At 46.1% G+C, this 22,895-nt stretch overlaps 1 protein-coding gene across 1 annotated transcript in view; it reads right to left on the reverse strand.

Moving 5' to 3' along the window:
• The window catches only part of MSRA (methionine sulfoxide reductase A), a 321,213-nt gene that overhangs the window by 66,629 nt on the left and 231,689 nt on the right, over positions 1-22,895 (reverse strand). The window contains exon 5 of the mRNA XM_003793929.3: positions 22,262-22,368. Coding sequence (XP_003793977.1) covers positions 22,262-22,368 — 107 coding nt within the window. The remainder of the gene's footprint in view (positions 1-22,261; positions 22,369-22,895) is intronic.

Below are 22,895 nucleotides of genomic sequence, written 5' to 3' on the forward strand. Positions count from 1 at the left end.
GTAAGAAACCACAATGTCTTTAGAGATTTCATACCTGTATCTGTGGGGAACAGTAGGGGCCAAAATAGATGCCTTTTCAAAAGACATTACAATTCAAACTCTCAAAAGAAGAAAAGAAGACTGTAGCCCAGCTGCTCTCATGGGCCACTGGTTTGTAGCTAACGATTTGACACAGAAGTGGGGAGGGCCCCAAATGGCCCAGCTTGTGAGGGGAAAGACTGAAATACAAACCAAGGCCTCCTGACTCTGCAGAGTCCGTCCTTTCTCCTGGGTTAACAAAGTCAGAAGCTTCACTGGCAGCTGGAAAGGAACCTGTGACCTCCCTGAGGTGCCTTCTCTTCTCGGGAATGTGTGCCTGGAACATGAGGGGTCATGGGAAAAGTCCCCTGGGTCCCACGAGGTGCTAACCTTCTAGCAGCCACAAGCCTTACACAGAGAACTCAGGTGTGACCTGTCATTAAAGACAGCCAGGCAGAGGGACCCGACAAGCAGCCACGGGGACAGCAGCTCTCGCGGAACTAAACTGGGCGTCCTCTTTCATTAAATAAACATTTCCTACTTTCCAGGTGGAGTCAGGCCCTGTGCTAAGCACTGGGTGCAGGGAGTTCACAAAAGAGACTCAGGCAGGGTCCCCTCGTCTTTCAGGGGTGGCAGGAGTGGCCTGCAGGAGCGGGGAGAGACCTGGATTCGAGGTGTGCTACAAGGTCGCGGACGCACATCAGCCGTGCACAGGGAGCTGCGTGGTAGCAGAGGAGAAAGGGACACCGAGGGGGTCGGGCGGCCTCACAGAAGAGCCAGGGCTTTAATTAAACCCTGAAGGATGAGTAAAAAAGGAAAAGATATTCTAGGCAAAGGGAACAGTACGTACAAAGGCCTAGGATGATGAAACCAGAAAACGGGGAAGAGCACAGCGGAGCAGAAAGCCAGTTCATTGCATGGGAAGCACACACTGTTATTAAACCCATTTGAAACGGCTGCTTCGCGACTCCTGACAGCAAAGGTGAATCCGCTGGCGGGATAAATGTTGATGCTACCGATGGCAATTTCTAAATATAAACTTCAGCAATTTAAACAATGAATGTATTCTGTTTTATTTGTAATTGTTTTAATTTATGATTATCATGTATAATTTGCATTATCTGATCATGCTTTAGAATGAATAGCTGTATTGCATATGATTATTCAGATTTTGGAGGCACCCTTTTTATTCCGTTTGCTCAGGCTGGTGCTCTCTCTACACAGGGCTGGCAATCTCTGAATGTTTTATCCTCCTCAGATATAGAAATCCAAGAACCAAAGTACCCAGCTGGCAGGCTTTTGCAGATAGGGTGAGTGACGGGTGGTCTTTTCCTTGTCTCCCACCAGGCTGGTCTCCGTGATCATTCTGCATGCCCATACGCCTTGCCCTCAGCAAGCCTTCTCCCCAACAGCACCTCCCCAATCCCAACTACGTTTTGGTCCACAATGCTGCCAATCTACCCCTCTATCCAGTAACATGTGACTGCAGAGTTTAGTGAGTAAGGAAATAAATATTTTAGATGCCTTAGTAATACGAGCTTCTATTAAAGAGAAGCCAGTTATCCATGGATGTAAGTTGGGAAACAGGCATTGGGTTGTGCTACTGGTACAGGCCTCAAAAAAACACAAAATCTCCTGGGAAGAGGACCCTCACACATACTCAAATACAAGGCAATTTACTAGCACTACAAAAGAAAGGGCTAAGTAAATACTGACACATAATTATTCTGCTGCTCTGTCTGTAGAGCTCGTGATTGACAAGCAAACTCTCAGCTGTGGGTTTGAATTCATCAGTCCCACATACATCTAAGGATAAACTCACCTTCTGCGGGAGTTCTTCCAGTAGCAGAGACCAACTGCATTATTCATTTGTTCATTCATCAAATATGTATCATGTACTGACCCCACAGAGGGCAAAGACCAGCCATGGACTGGAGATGCGGTGATGAGGACAGATCTCCTGCCCTCAAGGAGTTTTGGGAGCAAAAGGGGAAACTAATCAACACTGATTAAAATAAAGGGTGGCAAGTTTTATGACTGAAATGCAGGTGCTATGAAAACACACTGCAGGGGGCTTAAACCAGAATAAGGAAGTCTGGAGAGGGGTCTCAGGGGACAGGGACCAAGGGACAGCAGGCTAGTAGTACCTTCAGATTGGAGAACGGTGAGAAACCAAACAAACAAATGGACAATGGCCCAAACTCTGACCTGCTACCCACAGCAGGTGGCCCAGGAAGCCAGCTACTATCTCCAACAACCAGTCTAGGAAGCCCCACGTGGCCAGGACTTGATTAACAATGGACAGCTTCCCCAATCTTTCCCCTGACTTCCAACTTGGGACTAACCAAGGAAAGCCAGACACACACCACAAGCCATCCGTAAGATGCCCCATTCTGTGCCCACCCGCAACTTCCCTGAGCCAACAGCTTCCAATCAGGGCACACTTGAAGCCTTCCCACTTTTTAACTGTCCCACTTTCTCACTCTGTCTTCCCTGAGTGTGTGCCAAATGCAAGTGGTAGCTGAGTCCCTGGCCACAGCAAGCTCCGAACCAAGAATCTTTGCTTGTTTTCATTTGGTGGTCTTAGCTGATTTCCCCACAGCATGTGATTCCCTTAGATGGAGCACTGTGAATCCTCTCAGGTGAGGGCCAGAGAGCAGAGAACCAGCAGCGACATGGGGCATGGCCTTATGAGCCATGAGAAGGACGATGGCGTTTACCCTGGGTGCAGTCCTCCACACACAGGACAGGGCTGATCTGCATGGTTAGTCTCATCTTCGTAGGACTAGTTTTCAACGAATAGGCAAAGGAATGGGTGTGGACAAAACTACATTTACTGAGGACAGGACCGCAAGCCACATAGGAGGGAAAGGGTCCAGGATGTCCAGGTACCATTAAGAAATTGGTGATTTTGGAACTCTGAGAGAGAGGTCCCTTTGAGCTGCCCTCACACACATAGACACAAACAGAACATAATGAACCAAGCAATTAACAAAACACCAGGGAGGCAGCAGAGAACAGGTGAATTATGACTCTGTAGCTTGTCAAATGGTTAGAGTAAATAAACACTTGAGTCAGCGGACACGCCTTCATTTTCAATAAAGGCCACATGGTAGACGTCACCTTTTAGTATCCTCTTATTATGCTTAATTTCACACAAACATACTTGGATTTGCTGAACTTTTTTAGAGTGAACCGGAAACACCATAAAATAAATGGAATACGGCACTTTTTATAATGGTATTATTTTTAATTGTGTGTTATTTTAACAGATAGGTTTAAAATCTTATCACAAGTTTTTTTAAAATACATTTACTGAAATTCTTCGTGAATATTACTTGTAATAATATATTATATTTGTATAATTCTTTACCACTTTCAAGATACTTCCAATCATTTTGGATCTCCACATTGTGTGGGAGATAAAAACAGGGGCATGGGGGGGTGTATATGGGTTGTATGTGTGTATGTGAGCCTGGGTTTGTGTGTATGGGTACCTGTGGGTACGTGTGTAGATGTGTGTGTGTGGGTACATGTGTGGGTGTAGGGGTGTGTGTGTGCATGAGTATGTGTGTGGGTGTATGTGTATGTAGCTGTGTGTGCCCATGTGTGGGGGTAGGTGTGTTGACAGGTGGGCCCTTGGATCTCTTGGTCCAAGACTCTCTCCTCTACCCATGAGGAAAATGAAGCCCACAGCCACACACTTGCTTAAACCTAGATCTGACACAGGAATGTGTCTTGGTATCTGGCGGGCCCTCATGCCTTAGTTAGTTATCTGTTCCCACCTAACTGTCCAGGGATCTGAGGCTGAGGTGGGGGACAGTTACATGCCTCCTGGCATCCACATGCAGAGAGGCAGTCAGTCCCCTCCCCACTAACACTGGGCCTGGTCACGTGACTTGCTTCACCCCAGGACACTGGCAAAGGAAGCAGAGGCCTGATAAGCATGCTGCGGCCATCGCAGAAGCCAGCCCAACCCGGGCTCACCTCCTCGAGGAGGAAAGACCACATAGAGAGAAAGGGGTAGACAACCTGGATGTCCCAAAGAAGCCCGGCCTTCAGGTGACCCAGCAACCAAATGCAGTCACATGAATGAGCCCACGTGAAACCAACAGAACAGTCCGGCCCACCCACACACTCACGAGAAATAATCATTTTTATTTAAGCCACTATGATTAGGGAAGCTTGTTGTGCTCCAGCAGGCAGCTGTACGCTAAGGAAAATCCGATAGGTCCACGGCAGTTATTCACAGGCCCGAGAGCAGACCTGGCAGGTGTGTAATGGACACCGTGCTGATGACCTGAGCTGTCCCTGGCACTCAAACCTGAGATCAAGTTCTAGATTCGCTAAGAACCCTGGCAGGCAGGTGGCCCATCCAACTACTAAATGACTCATTTTAACACAGCACACTCCTACCCGGCCCTTAGATGCGGTTGGCTTTGTGTGCATGGGGGTGGGGTGAACCAACCACCATTCTACAGCCTGACATTAGAGGTGGGTGGCTGAGATCACGGCACAGAAGGGAAGAAAGGCCAGCAGGGGGGAGGCATCTGCCTCCATCGCAGGGCTGCAGGTGTGAGGGACAGTCTGAGAACGCACACCTCTGCCCCTAGAGCTAGTATCTCTCAGGTGACACATGCTCCCTCCTGGGTAAGGGGAAGAAGCTCTGATCTTGTAGCTCAGAGAGACACAGTAATGATCGCATTTAAGTTCTGGCAAGATGCTGCTATTTGAGACTATAGAATGTTCTATCTTCAAAGTGATCTTTGGGTAAACAAGCCACAAGCGGTATCTCCCAGAGAGGCACTCAGCAAGACTGAGGATGAATCAATTTATTCATTCATTATTGATACCCACATATGTCTAAATAGGATCCGAGATAGCTGAGCCCATAGAGTGCAGATTTCCTCATTTGTCTGGATATAAAAAAAACTATAGTTATTTATAGGATAGTATTTTAAACATCTCTGTCTTTTGTTGTTAATTGTTTCGTGGCTTGCTTGCTTGTGAAGTCCTCAAAGTCATGTATGGTGTTTTAACAATATCGAAAATTTTGCACTGGAAATCTACTGGCTTTCGTGTGAGGGCCACCAGGGACCCCCCCACACACAATGAACAAAGTGTTACATTCGTCAAATAAAGAGAAATGGGTCACCTACCATCACCAAGCCCTCCTTAGAACTGATTAGTAGATAATTCGAGAGTGGTTTGGGAATGCAATTTGCAAATGGATGGTGCCACAGAAGCATACATTCCACATTGGGGGAAGGAAAAAAAAAAAAAGAAAAAGAAAAACATATGCTAGAAACAAATTTTAATCATCATAAATCATGCTTCAGTTTATTCAACTGTAATAATACTATTCGCTGGCTCATTATGAGGTTTCATACCACCTTGAAAACACTGATCACTCCTGCGTGACATACAGCAGGGACTGTTGGGTCTGACATGTAAGCTAATTATACCCGGTTTTAGCTGTGCCTTCAGCCTGTTGGGAAGGCAGACAGAGACGGCGTTCTCACCGCGAAGCCTGGAATCCCCTCGCTCTGCAATCTTGCTGAGCCAGCCTGAAGGTTGCTGGAAAAGGAACAATTGAGACTAGGAGATGGAGAACAGCTAGTAGTCATTTCTGGGAGTAGATACTGATACAATTTTACAGACATGCTCCTTGAAGAGTTAGTTGTGAAGATAAAAGAAGTGTGTGCATGTATGTGTGTGTGTGCATGCACACGCATATGTGTTATGTTATGTGTTATGTGTTGTGTTGTTATGTGTTATGTTTGTGTATAATGCTTATGTAAGATGCCAGCCCCTTTCCACATATTATCTCATTTAATTGACCAGCAAGCCTTTGAAGCAGGTGTTTTTATATATAAGAAAGTTGAGCCCAGAGAAGTTAAGAAATGCACCCAAAGTCACAGAGCAGCACAGCTGGGATTGGAACCAAGCTGTCTTTCATATGAGCCTGTGCCCTAAAACACTGAATTGGGTTGTAGGGGAGCCCGGTGGGCAGAACCGCTAGGTTATGACCTTGGTGGCATCCAGGTTGTGTGAGCTTAGTAATAGTGACACTGCTTCCCCTCTCCAGGGCTCAAGGTCAGGAACTAGGCTGGGCTCGGAGGCCATTCCCAAGAAGCTCTCACAGCTCTGCCCTGGGTGATTCAATGCCCTCAGCTTTGGTGACACCAATCAACATGGTGGGATAACCTGTGTATCTTCAAGATCAACAGTTCAGTGTGGCTCAGGGCCCCTGGGAACCCCCACAATTTTCCAGGGCCCACAGCTATTCTCATAATCACAGTAAGATATATTTCCCTGGCCACTCTTACTTTCTCACGAGTGCAGGTGAATTTTCTGGAAGCTCCATGAAGCGTGAGGACGTCATCTCTCTAAACTCTGACGGCTGGTGGAATGCATATATTCTCAGGTTTAATTTCTGATATGATAAATAATGGACAGAAGTTTTAACAAACTCGGGCGTCAGTAATGTTTTTAGTTTACAGAGATCCTGAAGCCAAAAAGTCTGAATTGTGGCTCAAGACCAGTAAGGGGGTGGGGGGGAGGAGCCTGAAATCTCTAACATGGGAGAACAGAACTTAAGAACAAAAACATTGGTGATTTCGCTTTGCTTGTGCACAGCCGATTACTAACCAGACATGTTTAATGCTGTGAATTCAGCAGACCCAGCTGACACACGCAGCTTGGAGAATTTTTGTCTGTGTGACTTCTTCCCAGTCTTTGTGCAATTCTAAAATACTCAGTTCTTTGTTTCCACCCAAATGCAGTCCTTTTTTTTTTCCCTTTAATTTTTTTCATTATTATTTGAGTTGACAAATCACAACTGTATACATTTATGGGGTCCAATGTGATGTTTTGATACATGTATACAATGTGGAATGATTAAATCAAGCGAATTAACATATTCATCACCTCACTTACCTATTGTTCTTCATAATGAGACGTTTCTAATGTACTCTCGGTTATTTTGAGATATACATTATTGACTGTTACCCTGCTGTGCAACAGATCTCAAAACTATCCCTGGTATCTGTCTAGAACTCTGTACCCCCGTGAGCAACTGCTCCCCAGCCCCAGCTTCTGGTGAGGGCAGAAGGGTCAGCCACCCTTCTACTCTCCCTATTTACAACATTCACCTCTTTAGATTTCATGGGAGAGTGAGATCACTCAGCATAAACGACACAATGGCGCTTGACCACCTCTCACCTGCTCTCCTCTCCCCAGGCCCCCTTTGCACACACAACGTGCCACAGTGGCTCCCATTTGCTTCTTGTCCCTGATCTGCCTCTTCTCCCACCTAAGGATATTTTTTTTCCCCTTGGGTTGCTCTTTGATCACCCCTTAGGTTCACTTCTCTTATCTTTTATCAACTCCCCTAACCCCTGGGTCCCTGGGCCACCTACTTTATCTATCGACTTCTGAGTCTTATTAGTCTGGCGTCAGAAACATGAAACCCCACTGTCATAACAAAGAACGTGTGCATTTGTGAGGACCACTTTACAAAATGATTTAGCAGAAAGCAGGGCACCTTGCTGCATACTAATCACGCTCTGATAATGTTTTCCTGCAGATGGCTGCACCCGGGCGAGTTGAGTGGAGGCTGCAGTGAGCCCTGGGATGGCTGAGGGAGACCTGGGGAGGAGCTGGCTACTGGGAGAAGGGGAGTAGATTTTCCCGAGATGGAAAATCACGAACCAGATGATGCTATCAAGGAAAACTTCACAGTATTCATTATAATAACCAGAAACGCTGACCAACTTCCAGGAGCAGAAAGCAATCTACTTGAATGTGAATCAACATATATTGGACTTAATGGTGCTCTCTGTGGCCTAAAAGCAGACAGTCTTTCTGGACATGCCTTAAATGTGACCTAAGGTCATAGGACTACTGGTGTACCAAGGGCAGCGACCCCATGTTGACAGTGCACATGTCTCACAAAGGGTTTGTAAATTTACCCTTGAACATAGGTGATTTAAATTGTGAAAGCTGTAATTACATCATGGGTACTGACTGGCCTTGTTTTGGCCTTCTGTACTCTGTTCCTTGACTATACCTGTGAATGGTGGCTAGCAGCTAGGTAAGACTCAGCTCTGCTACCAGAGAAAGGAAACAACTGACTGGAATTTCTAAGCCTGTCTTTAAAAAGACGTTAATTTCCATTTTGCTGCCAAATGTATTTGCAGCCAGGGGTGTTCACCCCGTGGCCCATGGGACACAGGTGGATTATTTGAGGACTGTTTTGCTTATCTGCTTGCCTGCTAGTGTCTCTTCCACCTTACTTACATTAGGTGTTGAGATTGGTCTGTAATACAAGGGGGAAAAATAATCATAGAGCAATTTTCACTGATAACTTTGCAAAGAAGCCAAAAAGAAATGAAAATTTTAAAAAGTATAACGGAAAAAAACCCATTTTCCTATCACAAGCAATTAAGATGTTACACTCTGTGGATTCCTGAAACCACACAGTACGCTTTTTGTGAATATATGTAAAAATAACATTATTAGTGTTTAATTCAACCAAGTGCCTTTGGCATAAAGAATATCCCCCAAACCAGATCCTTTTGTTTCCCCACACTATTTTTCTTTCTTACTAAATCTTGCTATGTTGTAAAAAGCGTTTGTGTTTGCAAATGTTTTTCTGCCACCAGAAGGAACCACAAAAATTCCTCAACCATTAGCCCCGATCTTGACAAATTAAACACTAATGACACATTCCTATAAGATGTAAAAGTGGCAAGATTAAAAGATTGGGGAAAACGAGAGGACTGACTGTCAAGGTCAGGTACATTCTTCATTTATGAGTCAGTGAGGGTGTGAAGTCCGGGAGGGAGCTGCGGGTCAAGGGCCCCAGTGGACGGAGCAGGCACAAAGCTCAGAAGCAGAGAAGAGGTGAGCGCAGCCTGGGCTCCCTCATTTCCTGCGTCCTCAGGAGCATCTGCTGCTCCGGGTAGGGCAGGGATGAGAGTAACAGCATCCCAAGTTTACTGTGAGAAGCAGAATGCACTCTCTAACTCTGCCTACCTGTGCTCAGGGTTGGCCCAAAGGGGCCAGGTCACCACACTGCCAAACCCGTACTGATGCCCCAGTTCTGGGGACTGGTGGCTCTGGACATGTCTGGTACTGAGACGCCCCCCTCACTCAACAGCCAGGACCCCGAACGCCCAGCGGAAGGGAGCCCGAGGAAGGCAGCTGTAGTTCCGCTGTTTTTGTCCACACCTGTCTGGTCAGGACACCGACTTCCCAGAACACGGGGTCAGTATAGGAGTCACCTGCAGCTCTGCGGCCAGACAATGATTCTAATCTCCCAGTAAATTCAGAGAGGACCCCAATAAGGAGAAGATGATTTACAGAACAACCAGGTGCCGATGTAGATTTTGCCATAAACGCGTCCTCTTTTTGTTTGGTGTGGCAGCGCACGGTCAAGGTGGGCTGGCCTGCCGGCCCCATCCGGGGCCGCTCCCCTGCTGACAGCTGTGGGCAGGTGCAAAGGGTCTCTGGGCGAGCTCAGATGGGCTCAAAGTGAAGGGCGTGCACGCCCATTTTTACCGCACGCTCGGCCCTCGCACGCTTCCCACTGGAGGGCAAGGATCGCGACCCCGCCCGCCCCGGCGCTGGGCACGCGACCCCGCACCGCCTCCCCGCCGCAGCCAATGGGCCGCTCGCTCGCCGGCTGCCATGGTAACGGGAAGGCTGCCCGGCTGGCAGAGCGTGCGTCACGTGACCAGGGTGCACTGGGGTTGGGAAGGGGGTGTCCGCCAGGCTAGGGGCGGCGCGCTGCGGGCAAATGGCCGCGCCAGAGGGAGTCAGGCACATTTTGAAGTCGGTGCAAAGCGCTAACATCTATTTTCTTTCTTCCCCTGTCCTTTTAGCTCCAGACCCACATGCACAAACACAAGCGTCCTTTCATCTCCGCTCCCGAGGTGCTCCCGGCTCCCCGGCTTTCGAGGCGGACATGAAAGCTCTGATCTCTGGAAGCCTTAAATGAGCATCGCCTCGGTGGTGGCGGGGACGCGGGCGGGTGTCCCGGGGCCGGGTGGGAGCAGCCGGGAGGCTCCGCCGCAGGGGTCGGGGGGACGCGGAGCCACGCGGAGCATGGATGCGAGTTTAAAAGGCAGACGCTGCCTCTGCAGGAAACAAGTCCTGCTCCCTCTCCTGTCCCTAAAATGAAAGCGTTCCTGCGTCCCCTCCCCCCTGTAGTTTCTCTGATCCTGTCATTCGGAAGGCCATTCTATGTAGGCTAAACCAGGGCAAGGCTTATAAATTCACCTGCTTGAACAACAAAGGCCCTTTTCTTGTCTCCAAAATAGACCCTTATCCTAGCTGAAATGCTGGGTTTAAAATGTTTCCACTTCCTCCCCTTTCTTGTCCGTGGAAATTGACGACTGTATGTGTGTATGTGTCTGTATGTTTAGAGAGAGAGACCCCATGAGACGCCCTGTGTATTTGTTGGTGAAGTGAAAGGTGGTACGAGCCTAGGCACTTGGCCACTTGGCCTTTTCCCCCTCCCTGCTTGCAGCCAATGGGCGGGCATCTAGTTCTGAACAGACTCGATGGTTCCTCTATCAGATCACATGAATCAGGGAGATGAGAAAATGTATAGGTCCTGTCCTAATGTGACAGATGAAAGGTGAATGTGTGAGGATGAGAACATGCCGCTTACAGTTCCTGTGCACCTGAGTTTAACCCACCTGATGAACGATCCCAGGGTGCGTGCTTCATGCAGTCCCCACCACATGGAGTGTTTCACAACCAGGGAAGAACCGTGCAAACCCTGATGATGAGTGGCAGGAGATGAGGGTGGCAAGCCAAGTGTGACAAGAACACAGAGGGGGTGGGTCCTGAGAAGGGTCCTGGGGTGTGCGGAGAGGAAAAGGAAGACCCCGGCCTTGATGGAGCCCTCACTCTGGGACACACACTTTACACATACGCAATGGGGGGTAAATGGCTTCTCTGGGCCACATCAAAGAGGAGGCCATGCTAAATACACAAACACTAATGAAAGCTGAGGAGTCAAAAAAAAAAAAAAAACAAAGATCTGTGTATGAACTTTGTGATTTCTGCCATCACAGGTAAGCAAAAAAGTCCTCATGTCATCCATATGTGGCTCGCAGACAACGGGTTGGGCCCTGTGACTCCCTAAGGAGTAGCCACTGTTATCTTATTTAACAAATCAGGAAACCCGGGCTTAGAGAGGTTAAAAATCCAAGGTCCCACAGTTACAGAGTTGCTGCTGCCCAAGGCATCCCCATGGCTCCAGGGGCTTTTGCTACATCTTTACAGACTAGCAGAAGATGCACCCTACAGAGGAGACAGCTGTGTGTGTAGCTGCCATTTCCCGGTCTTCACCTAGCATGAAGTTTGTAGAACTGTGGCCTCTACTCACTCGCTCTAGTTTTCCTAATATGTATTAAAATAAGCATATACAAATTAAGATTTTAAAGATTCGTCTGGATACACCCATTATTTCTGTTTCTTTGTTCCCAGGGAAGTGGGTAGGTTGTGTCTTGTACACCACAAGAGTTCCAAGCATGTAGCCCATGCAGAAATTTGAATTCACTCATTCAGAAGCTACCATGTCAGCCAGCGTTATTTCATACATGTGCTTCCACTAAAATGAAAATGTCTCCTTGGTCCTCACAAGAACGCTTTCTTCTCTCATCAGCCTGGCCAGTATGTGGAATCCTAGGGTGCCTTTGATGGACTTGAATGGAAAATAGTGCATGTGAATAAAAGACTGATGTGGGGTCTGCACTGCTTGTGGCCTCCGCCACTGCAGGCGCAACCCCACCCAGGGACGCACCTCCCTATCACTGCAGCAAAGACCTATGGCCACCAGAGGGCAGTAACACAAACCAGATTTTTCATTTGGGTGGAATGTGGATGCACATGGTTTAATATGTAAAGCCCATTATTACAAGCTTTTCCTTTCCCCACCCCCTATTAATGAACAAATGCCCAAGGGTAATACAGAGATTTCTAAATACAGTGCAAGAAAGGGCAATCTGTACTCATACACAGGGAGCCTAACACACAGTAATAAGTGGGAATGAAAATAATCACCCAGATGCAACTAAACCATTAAGGCTAAAGATCTAGCTGTCTGTACGGTTGCATACACAGAAATATAGATGCCTCCCTCCCAGAAATTAGCACTTTTAAAATATTTATTTCCCAAGTTCTTATTTAGAGTTCACAATAATACCCGTAATTATAACCTCAAAGCTACAGGAAGGGTCTGAGAGGAATTTTATCTCGAGTGCCCAGCACACAAAGGATTTTTCTCTTTGACTAAGGTAAGTCAATGAATTATTAAGGGTTCTTCCATGGGCATTATAAATCATAACTTCAAGCTTTAAACAATAGCCCAAATAAAATATTTTTTATAAAAGGTGAAGAAGGCCCATCTAATCCCCAAATCATAAAATATCAGCTGACATTTGCCCACACGTATTCAGAGTCTTCCAATGCAAATAAATGATTTCTCAGGGCTGGTGGGAACAGGAGAATTTCGCTGCTCTGACGGGTTAAACATCACAGCAGAGAGAACACAATGGCCTGAGAGGGGATACTTCTAGCATGCAACCTACCTATTTCCCTGGGAACAAAGAAACAGAAATAATCCTGACATCGTCTCAATTCGTGACAGAAAGGAAGATTCCACAAGCCTATATTTGAACAATGGTTGGGAATTTGAGGACCTGTGGAAGACAGCATGAAGTCACTGTAGACAGCCTTACCGCTGGAGCCTTACTCACAATGGGGGTGGCTCCAATGAATTTGGGGGAGTGGGGTACAAATAACCACTAACCAGGGGTAATGACGCGGGCTTCTTTCCACACTCCATCTCTTCAGTTTGGTTCAAAAAGTATTTGCTGACCATCTGCAGGGTACCTGGCACTGGGGACACCAAGGTGAATGGGAGCTCCCCCAAACTTACGGCAGAAAGTAGTTCCTATGAAATTATACACGGAAAAGAGCACTTGTCACGTGTGAGCTTCTGTGACGATATGTGGGACGGTTTATTACAACAAACTTCAACAAGATCGTTCCTCAGATAGGTTTGTTGAAAACAACGGTCATGCAAATCTGACAAAGAATTGGGACATAATTAACATTTGATAAGGTGATTAATTTATTAATTTATGGGGGAGAGTAAGAAGAGGATATTTTCAGCTGATAGACATTTAAAACATAAAGGATCGGTCTGTACCTTCTGGTAGAGCATGACTGGATATTTACTGAGTATACTTAATTTCCCTCAATCGGGCTGGCAAAATTAAAGCTATTTTCTGGATCATAAAACTGAATGGGCTCAGCTTAAATTAATGAATACTGGGTCACTACTGTATGCCAGTGTACAGGCATATATTTATATGTTTGCGCGTAAGTATGTACAGCTCTTTTAATTCTTAATATAAAGCTCCTGGGAAATTTGCTGTCCACACTTAGATAATTTGAAAATGAAGATCGGAGAGAGTGAGTCTAGGCTCAAAGATAGTAGGTGACTAAGAGACTATAAGAATATTCTTGTCAACCATCCAAAAGGTATTTTGCTTACACACACACACACACACACACACAGGTTTTCCTTCTCTCAAAAAAGTCTTCTCAATAGACTTTTTTCCTACATAAACTTTTGCAAATTTTTACTTTTCTTTAAAACTAGATAAGGACCCTAAGAGAGAGAAAATCAAGTCCCCTCCTCTGTGGGAAATTAGAGAGTGGTCTCTGTGTGGCCCTGGGGTTCAGGGCCAGCCACATGGGCTCCGTCTGGGACACGGCCCAGGGAAGAAATGCCCCCAGTGTCAGCCTCCCATTTGGGGGTGGTCATGTGACAATAGCAGGTTGGAGACCAGGCTGTGAGGTCATCAGAATAATGCTCCCCCCAAATGGCCATGTCCTAATCCTCAAAACCTATGAGTGCTCCTTTATATAGAAAAGATTTTATAGATGTGATTAAATTAAGAATCTAGCAATGGGGAGATTATTCTGGATCACTTGGGAGAGGGCTCTAAATGCAATCGCAATTGTCCTTGTAGAAGACAGACAGAAAGGGATCAGATGCACAGAAGAGGGGACCACAATGTGCCCACAGAGGCAGCAGCTGGAGTGATGGAGCCACAAGCCTTGGATGGCAGCCCCCACTGGGAAGGTGGAAGAGATTCTCCCCAGAGCCTCTGGAGGGGGCACAGCCCAGCCGGCACCTTGATTTTGATCCAGTGAGACTGCTGGGGCCTCTGGCCATCAAGACCATGAAAGAGCTACTTGGGAGGCTGAGGTAGGAGACTCACTTAAGAATCTAGAGATGGGGAGAGGTTGGTTATCTCCCAGGAGTGGGAGGTTGCTGTGAGCTGAGATGCCACGGTACTCTACCCAGGGGGACAGCTTGAGGCTCCTGTCTCAAAAAAAAAAAAAGACCAGGAAAGAATAACTTCCTGTTGTTTTAAGCCACCAGGTTTTTGATAATTTGTTACAGCTGCCATAAGGCAAATTAGGGAAAGGAAGACAGCTTCGTGTACCAACCACTGACTTAATCTTACTAAATACTTTTGAATGATTATAATATTTAGCAATTTCTGTGTCAAAGTTTGCAAGACGAGTTTTGGGGTCAAGGGCACGATGGCTAATAAGGGGGTTCACGCCTCCTAGCGCACAGCACACCCTAAACCAAGCAGCAGCTCCACAGCCTCTGCATTTAGTCTCTGTGGCAATAGTGGGTCCACATAGAAATCAACTGTGAAACACAAAGAAATAAGAAGCATCCTTTGTGATGTTCGCTACAGTAAAGCATTTTGAACACCCAGGGTTCTTATCCCGTGTCACCACCTTTCTAGAAGTTTGAGCTCAAAGGTTCTGAGCTTTGGGCAAGAATTCATATTACATCTCAGATATACGATGATAGGTTCACTGATCAGAAGTCACAAGTGTCTCTGGGAAGATGGTGAAATAATTGGGTGGGACCTGGTAGAAACATTCCAAACAGAGTAGAGATACCATGGAAAGCCTTGACACAGGGAAGGGAAACGATCTGAATTATATTTATGAAGCTCATCTGGCTGCATATCCATATGGGCGGTCATAGTCAGGGAGAAGCAAGAAGGGCAGTGGCCAGGAGCAGATGGATAATGGCAGCTTAAACCGTGACAGTGAACTTGAACATGGGAGAAGAGGTACAGGGAGCTATACTCTGCAGGTAGAATCTATGTTAACCTGATTGACTGGAGGTGAGGGGTGAGAGAAAGGGATGAATCTGAGGATCCTGCTTAAGCAAGTTCAACCACAATGGATGGAAAAGCCGTCAATGGGCAGAGCTTGTTAATGGGAGGAGAGAGGGTCGCAAATGGAACCTTCTGGTTAGGAAACGTTATGGAAGTGAGGAATAGGTGGCTGGATATGGAGATCTGGAGCCCAGAGGGTAGTTCTGGACCCTAAGTTTGAGCATCATTGCCATAGAGGTGGCCTTGAAACTGTGCTAGAGAAAAGAAGCCAAAACTTAATTGATAGCACTGCTAAATAAGATATTTGGTAATGACAATTGTTTATGCTTGCTCTCTCTCCACACACAGCAGTCAAACCACAACTTTCAGGGCTTAACTGGAGAGCACTGAATAGAGAAGCACTGAATATCTGGCTGCAACTGAAGTGGGAAGAAAGTTAAAAAATCAAAGATGAACCTTTGTTCTAAAATTGCTAGCTACAACCTAATCACTACACACTGTTTTTTATCTTTCATTTTGAGCACTTTTCTTTAAAATGACACAGTATTGAGCATAGACAAACACACAGATGACAGATAAGATGCCAGCTTGTTGAAAAACAAATTTTTTTTGAGACAGGAGCCTCAAGCTGTCCCCTTGGGTAGAGTACCGTGGCATCACAGCTCACAGCAACCTCCAACTCAAGCGAGTCTCCTGCCTCAACCTCCTGAGTAGCTGGGACCACAGGTGCCCGCCACAACACCCCGCTATTTTTTGGTTGCAGCCATCATTGTCATTTGGCAGCCCGGACTGGATTTGAACCCACCACCTTGGGTGTACGTGACTGGTGCCTTAGCCATTTGAGCCACAGGCAGCTTGTTGAAATTTAATATAAAATTATAGCAAATATTTAAAGATGAGAGCTCCATATTAAAGATATAGATGGATGGATAAATACTGATGGAGATGGATTTTTAAAACACTATTTGAAACATCCTGAGTCATTTAGCACTGGTTCTAGAAAGGTTTTATTCTCATTAGAACTTAACATATTGTAGAATGTATGCAAAAGGAAACACTGCTTTTCTTCTCTCTTTTTAGGGAAAAAAATATCCAGAGGAGATTTGTGCTCACTGTTCATCAAGGCTGAGGAGCTGGGGGAGGAGCTGGAGGTGGAGCTGGAGGCGGAGCTGGGGGAGGAGCTGGAAGTGGAGCTGGAGGAGGAGCTGGAGGAGGAGCTGGAGGTGGGGCTGGAGGAGGAGCTAGAGGCAGAGCTAGGTCATGTGGCCAAAGGAACTATCTTTAGATCTACTGCCTTTCAAATTTCAAGAAACATAATTTGTCAGTGATGAAAAAATTTCATTCTAATCACATGTGAACCACTCCCTACCCTCCTACCAGAGGCCAAGTTTGGTATAGGATATAGGAAATGTTTGTCCTGGCAGGTTCACTTGGGAGGTAAATTGTCCACATATGATGATTAGTAATACATTCGATTATCTCCTTCTGTTGTTGATATAAGCAAATAATTACACCATGAAACTCTTTGGGGGGAAAGGTGAGGTTTTTTTGTTTGTTTGTTTTGTTTTTTTTCTTAAACTAAGAGGTTCAGAAAAGATTATGAAGTCTTTTTCTTGAAAGGCAAGACCACCACCCCCACATTCAATGCAACATCTCAGCTCACCAAAGATGTGAAGCAGCTGTCAAACTCTGTGATGAGAACCCAGCACTCCCAAGGTCAGCGAGCTCAGTGTGAAGTTCAAGTCTCACTCTCTTAGCCTGGATCCTCCTCAAGGCCTTCCTGCCCCTCCTGTACCCAATAAAAGCTAGCAAACTTCTCCAGCTAGTCTCCCTTCCTACAGTTGTGGGCGCACTTGGTACCCACAGCCCAGCCAACTTTGCAGAAAACCACAGTTTCGATGGAAAATCACTTTTGGTTTCTGGCTCCTCAGCAGTACTGCACAACTAATTAGCTCAACAATTGGTCCCTGTGATAAAATCAGCTAATTTTATGTTCAAATGGCTGCTTTGTGGTAAGCAATACTGTCACTCCAAACTTCTCATATAAAGAAGTTGCTGAAAAAGCTGGTTACTAGGGGGTCACTGGGGGCGAACTGGTAAAGACTATTAAATTAGTAATCTAGTCAATGTTATAGTCAGTGCATGGGGTCCCACCAAGGCTCAAATGAGACAAATCCCCAGAATGGAGTGACCGGGCCAGAAACGCTGACCTTTAATGGGGAAAGCAGTGTGTAAAATGGATGGAATGAGCCATCGGCAAAGTATCTCTGCTTTCAGAAATAAATGTCTTTGATAAGATTACAGAGTTCTAGACCCTAATCTGTAGTATTAAAAAAATGACTCTCCCTGGATTAAATGCCTCTGTTGTTTCAGGAATCTGTTCAAGGTTACTCTAGAAAGAAAACACCAGAGAACCAACCCCAGGGGTCACCTCATCAGCTCCCTGCTCTCCTTCCATCAGTGGTTAAAGGAATCCGTGAGATCTGAGTCCTTTCTTATTTTACAGAATCTATTAGAAACCATACTTTTTTTTTTTTTTGAGACAGGGTCTCGCTCTATTGCCCAGGCTGGAGTGCAGGGGCACAATAGTTGACTATTTAAAATGGCGTGTGAACTTTATGGACACCCTCTATGTTATGTGAAACTATATATTATATCACTATATGATTGTAGCAAGATGCCCTGCTAAAAATTAAACTTGTGTTTTTCTTTCTCTGCTCTAAGAGGTGGCAGAAAGTCACACGATCATGGCAAATCATCTGTGAGCCATGGATATCAGCTGCCTTCCCTGGATTGGGGGTAGGAAGGACACCTCAGGGATGGGGGCACCAGCCAGCACCCCCACACCACTTCAAATCCCCATGGCCTCACCTGCCTCTTCTTACCAGCCCCACCACAGTGCCCAGCCCTGTGAGGCTCTCAGCCACTCCCTTCATCAGCTTCCTGCAGCCCCAGCGCCTCACCTCACACTTGCACCATGGGCCTCTCACCTCCGGCCCACCACTCTGTATCCGCAACCTGCACTTGTGCAGCCCAGAAGCACAGAGTGAACCCACAGGTAGTGGCATCCAGGGGAAATATGCCTCCTTGTCTTGCCCTGGGACGACTGCTCATGTCATAAGGCTCCAAAACCCTGCTACTGGCAGCAGAGGCCAACTCATATGGGTCCTCCACTTTCCTCTCCCACTCCCTCTGCCCTACTCCTGTTCCCAGGTACTTCACACCCCAGTGTGGCCCCACACACAAGCCTGCAGCTCGGGCTCTGCTTTCCGTGGGGCCCAGGCTAAGATAAAAGCCATTGGTTGCCTGGACACAGAAGCCCAGGGAGCCCGACTGCTCACCAGGATGGGGCACCTGATGAGACACTTGGGTTCTCAGAAAGCAAAATGACTTGGCCCTTGTGTTGTGGTGTTTAAGAAAAAGGAGAGAATGGTCCCTGGTCAGCACCTCTGATGGGCATGAGGACCGTGTTCATGCCCTGCCCTTGGGATGAGCCATAGAGAGAGAAGAAGGCCAGGGAGCTAGGACAATGTGGCCCACCCTACCCCACGGTGCAGCACACACTCGCACACTCGCCTCCGGGGGTCTCCTGTGCTGTCTAATATGTAGCCATTAGCCACAAGGGGCTATTTTAAATATAAAGTTAAACTTATTAAAACAAAACATTCTGTTCCTCATTGTACATATCTCAAGTGTTCAATAGCCACATGTGCCCAGCGGCTCTCCACTGTGCAGGGCGGAGGAGGCACCACCATCCCAGGGGGTGAAGGTGCCAGAGTCGCGGCTCTCTGGGTTTAGTCAGTTAGCTGGGACAGCTCATCTGCCAGTGGAATCCAGGGTTGGTTTTATTTATGTGATACCACAGAAGAGATGTGATAGTATTTGCTTTCATAGTTGGTGATATGTGGTAATGTGAACAGCAATGGATATCTGGACACTTGAGGCATAAGAATCCCCAATCTCTATTAAAAAGAGAGACTCTTTTACTCTTTTAAAGTAGACCCTACTTTTAAAAGTCAAGCAAAAAAAAGTATATATATATATATATATGTCTTTAATTCCCATATGCTTAGGTACAGAACACCCAAAAAGCATTTGGTTGCAATGACTTTCTAGAATATAAGATTAACATTTTAAAAATATTGTACATAGTAAAATAATGGAGAAATGACTAAAGGATCTAAGTAATTAATTAGTAGCTAAATTTTATTTCCCATGGATATCAGTCATCTAAAATCAACATAGGTTCTTTTGAAAGCAAAATGCAGAAACTATATTGGGACAGAAAATGAAGTCTGACTAAGCCTCTTAATCATCCCATGGAAGGCAATGGCCTTTTGAACTTAAAGCTTCCACTGTGAACACCAGGACATCATTTCATTTCAAGATATTCTAGAGGGAATTTCTACACTTCTGGAGCTTCCTAGGGGATCGTGAATCACGACATTAGGTGATTTACAGACAGCATATGTGACTTCTAGTCTGAATTACGCACATCGCCTTTATGACTAAATACAGTGGGATGAAACCAGATCAAATTTCTTTCTAAGTTCTTAGTTGGGGTTGGTCCTCTGTGGGGCCCAGTGTGGCGTCCTGCTTGGTGAAGTGTTCCCCTAACTATCTCTCAAGTGTAAGTGCTCTTCCAGTACTAAGCCTTCTCTCATCACTCCTCCCTGGGAATCTCATCAGTAATTGGGGTTTTGTTTACTCAGTATAAGTTAATAACTCCCAATAATAGCAAAGGCCCCTGTTTACTGAGCACTTACAATGGGCTTCACGCATATGAACCTGGTTAACAATCCCCACAAGGTCAGAACAGCTCATGTCTCCTCCCAGCAGCCACCTGGACACCCATCACATGGAGACCTCAAACTCCACATTTCCAAAATTTAACTTACCTTCCCCCACACATCTGCCTTTGCTCTTCCACACTTTGCTAAAGAAAGTCACCAGCCAGAAACCTGTAAGTCACCCTGGACCCGTCCCTCTCATTGTTGTCCACCTCCAATGAACTTCCAAGTCCTGTTAGTTAAACTTCCTAAATATCCTTTCACCTTATTTATGCTTCTACCATCCCAGACAAAGCTTCCACCATTTCTGGCCCAGAGTCCTGTGACAGGTGCCCAACTCATCTCTGCATCCAGTCTTCTCTTTAATTCCAGTTCTTCTAAGAACATCCCTCTGTGATTTTAAGCATGTGAAAAAGAGGGATAAGAGGGCCTCCCTCATCCTCACAGATTTGGTTCGGTTAAATAAGACACGTGGCTTTATAAGTGTCAGGCGCTCGATAAGTCACACAGCTGGCAATTTAATGCTAGTGGCTACAAGAGTATCCACCACTACAAATGCCCAGAGAAGCCCACCATTGTCAGAAAGGTCATGATGAGAGGGATAAGAGAAAAGATAATTTAAAGATAAAAACTTTTCAGAACAGAAATACAAGAATATTCAAATTACTCCAGAACATTAGCAGATTAAAAGAACATACACTATTATCTCACAGTTTCTATGGCACAGCTTAGCAGGGTGCCTACGGCTCCAGGTCTTTTATGAGACTTCAATCAAACCAGCAGCCAGGGTTGCGATCTCATCTGACAGTTTGAGTGGGGTTGAAGGGCTTCCAGGCTCACCCATGTGGCCCTTCGCAGGTCTTCCACTCCTTGCCACATGAGCCTTGACACAGGGGTGTCTCATGACATGGAAGCTGGCCTCCCCCAGGGCAATGATCCCAGTGAGCAAGTGAGAATGAAAGAGAGAGCTCCCACAATGGGGGCCACAGTCTTTTATGGCCTACTCTCAGAGTGATATCCCATCACTCTGTCATTCATTAGAAGTGAGTCACCAAATCTAGCCCACATTTGAGGAGAGGGGATTACACATGGGCAAAGATCCCTGGGTTTATCCTATAGGCACCCTACAAGGTTGAAGGGAGACGAGACAGGCCAAGGAATGAACAGGTCCCATCAGCACCTCCCTCAGCCCTCTTGGCTTTTCAGAGTTGAGGTGACCATGACCCATGTGTCCTGCTATTTTATCACTGATGGACACTCTCCTATCCTAGACCCTACCTGCCACTGCATGGAATGAGTGGGAGCTATTGCATGCCAGACTTTTGGCATGTAATTCCAAAACAGATCAGTATTCCGGTAGCATCTAGCTTACCTGTCAAATGTGGATCCATACCAGAAAATATAATGATAATTAAAAGTTAACCATTATCACAAAACTCTAAAGACTAAAATTATTTTGTGATATAACAAATATATTTTGGAGAAGTATTTTTATTATAATTCAACTTACTGTAATGGGCCAAGAGAGTGAGGATTACGGTTGAATTGTGCCCTTCACAATAAGATATGTTCAAGTCCTAACCCCTCAGAATGTGACCTTACGTGGAGATAGGGTTTCACAGAGGTCAAGTTAAATGCAGTCATCAGTTAGTCCTAATACAATTGGAGTCCACAGGAAAATGAGAAATTTGGACACAGAAACAGACATCCATAAAGGGAAGGTGATGTGAATATAACAGGCAGCAGATGGCCACGGACAGCCAAGGAGAGAGAACACATCCTTCCTGCTCAGCCCTCACAAGGAACCAACCCTGCCCACACCGTGACCTTGGGCTTCCAGCCTTCAGAGCTGTGAGATAATAAATATGTGTTGTTCAAGCTGCCCAGCCTGTGGTGTTTAGCTATGGTGGCCTGAGGAAATGAACACAAAGAGAAGAAGAAAGGAGAGAGAGATTCAGAGAGAGAGAGACAGGGACTGTATTTTCAGTGTCTTAACAAGCAAGAATTCCCCTGAATCAGTTGACTTTAAAGAGAAACATGCAGGGGCCTACCCTTTAATTTGTACTTAGCACATTTACCAGGCACAATGGCTCTACTGCAAGAGGCTGGTGGAAATTTCCAAAAGTTATGCAAAGAGAACACATTTCCAGGTGAAAAGAACCAAGCTCTCCTCCTGAGTCGGGACACAGCCCGAGTCAGAGTCACGGGGGCCCCTACCTTCTGGTATTCCTCTCGGGACTGCAAGGCAGCCTCCATCTGCTTGGCCGAGGTCGGGTAGATGGCTGAGCGGTACCGAGTGCCGTGGTCGTTGCCTTGGCGCATGCCTGGGAGAGTGGAAAACAGAGAGCGTTACCAGGGTCACAGGGCAACAGGGTCACCAAGTAACGGCGTCAGCGTCCAGCCGGGCCTAACACTGAGGTGTTCTAACACTTTCCTCATACAGTCTCCAGGGCTGATGTGCTAAGTGCTTGTTTAATTTTATCTTGGCATCGCTTCTTTAAACAAGCACAGAATGTACCTGTTTTGATTCGCCTGTTTTAATGAGAACAAATCTCTTTGAACTTAGGTAAATGTACCACAGGTCTTGGATCATAATAGAATCTAGTTACTAAATGCTCTATAAATATGTACTCTATTTAAATTCTTAAATAAGAGCCTACTCCATCTATGACATGTAACACTCCCATGCTCATCATTGCCTTGGACTGAGAGAGACATCCTATGTGGACGATGCGGAATTGGGACCATGTCTGTGTAAGGGCCTAGCGCTGGGCCCATAGGAGCTCTACACCTATGACTAAGGGCATCCATTTAGTTAAAGAAAAGTCTGGGACTTCAAGTGGGCAAAGCA

Source organism: Otolemur garnettii, unplaced genomic scaffold (genome assembly GCF_000181295.1).
Source record: "Otolemur garnettii isolate 467f Iridium unplaced genomic scaffold, OtoGar3 scaffold00074, whole genome shotgun sequence".
Taxonomy (NCBI): Eukaryota; Metazoa; Chordata; class Mammalia; order Primates; family Galagidae; genus Otolemur; species Otolemur garnettii.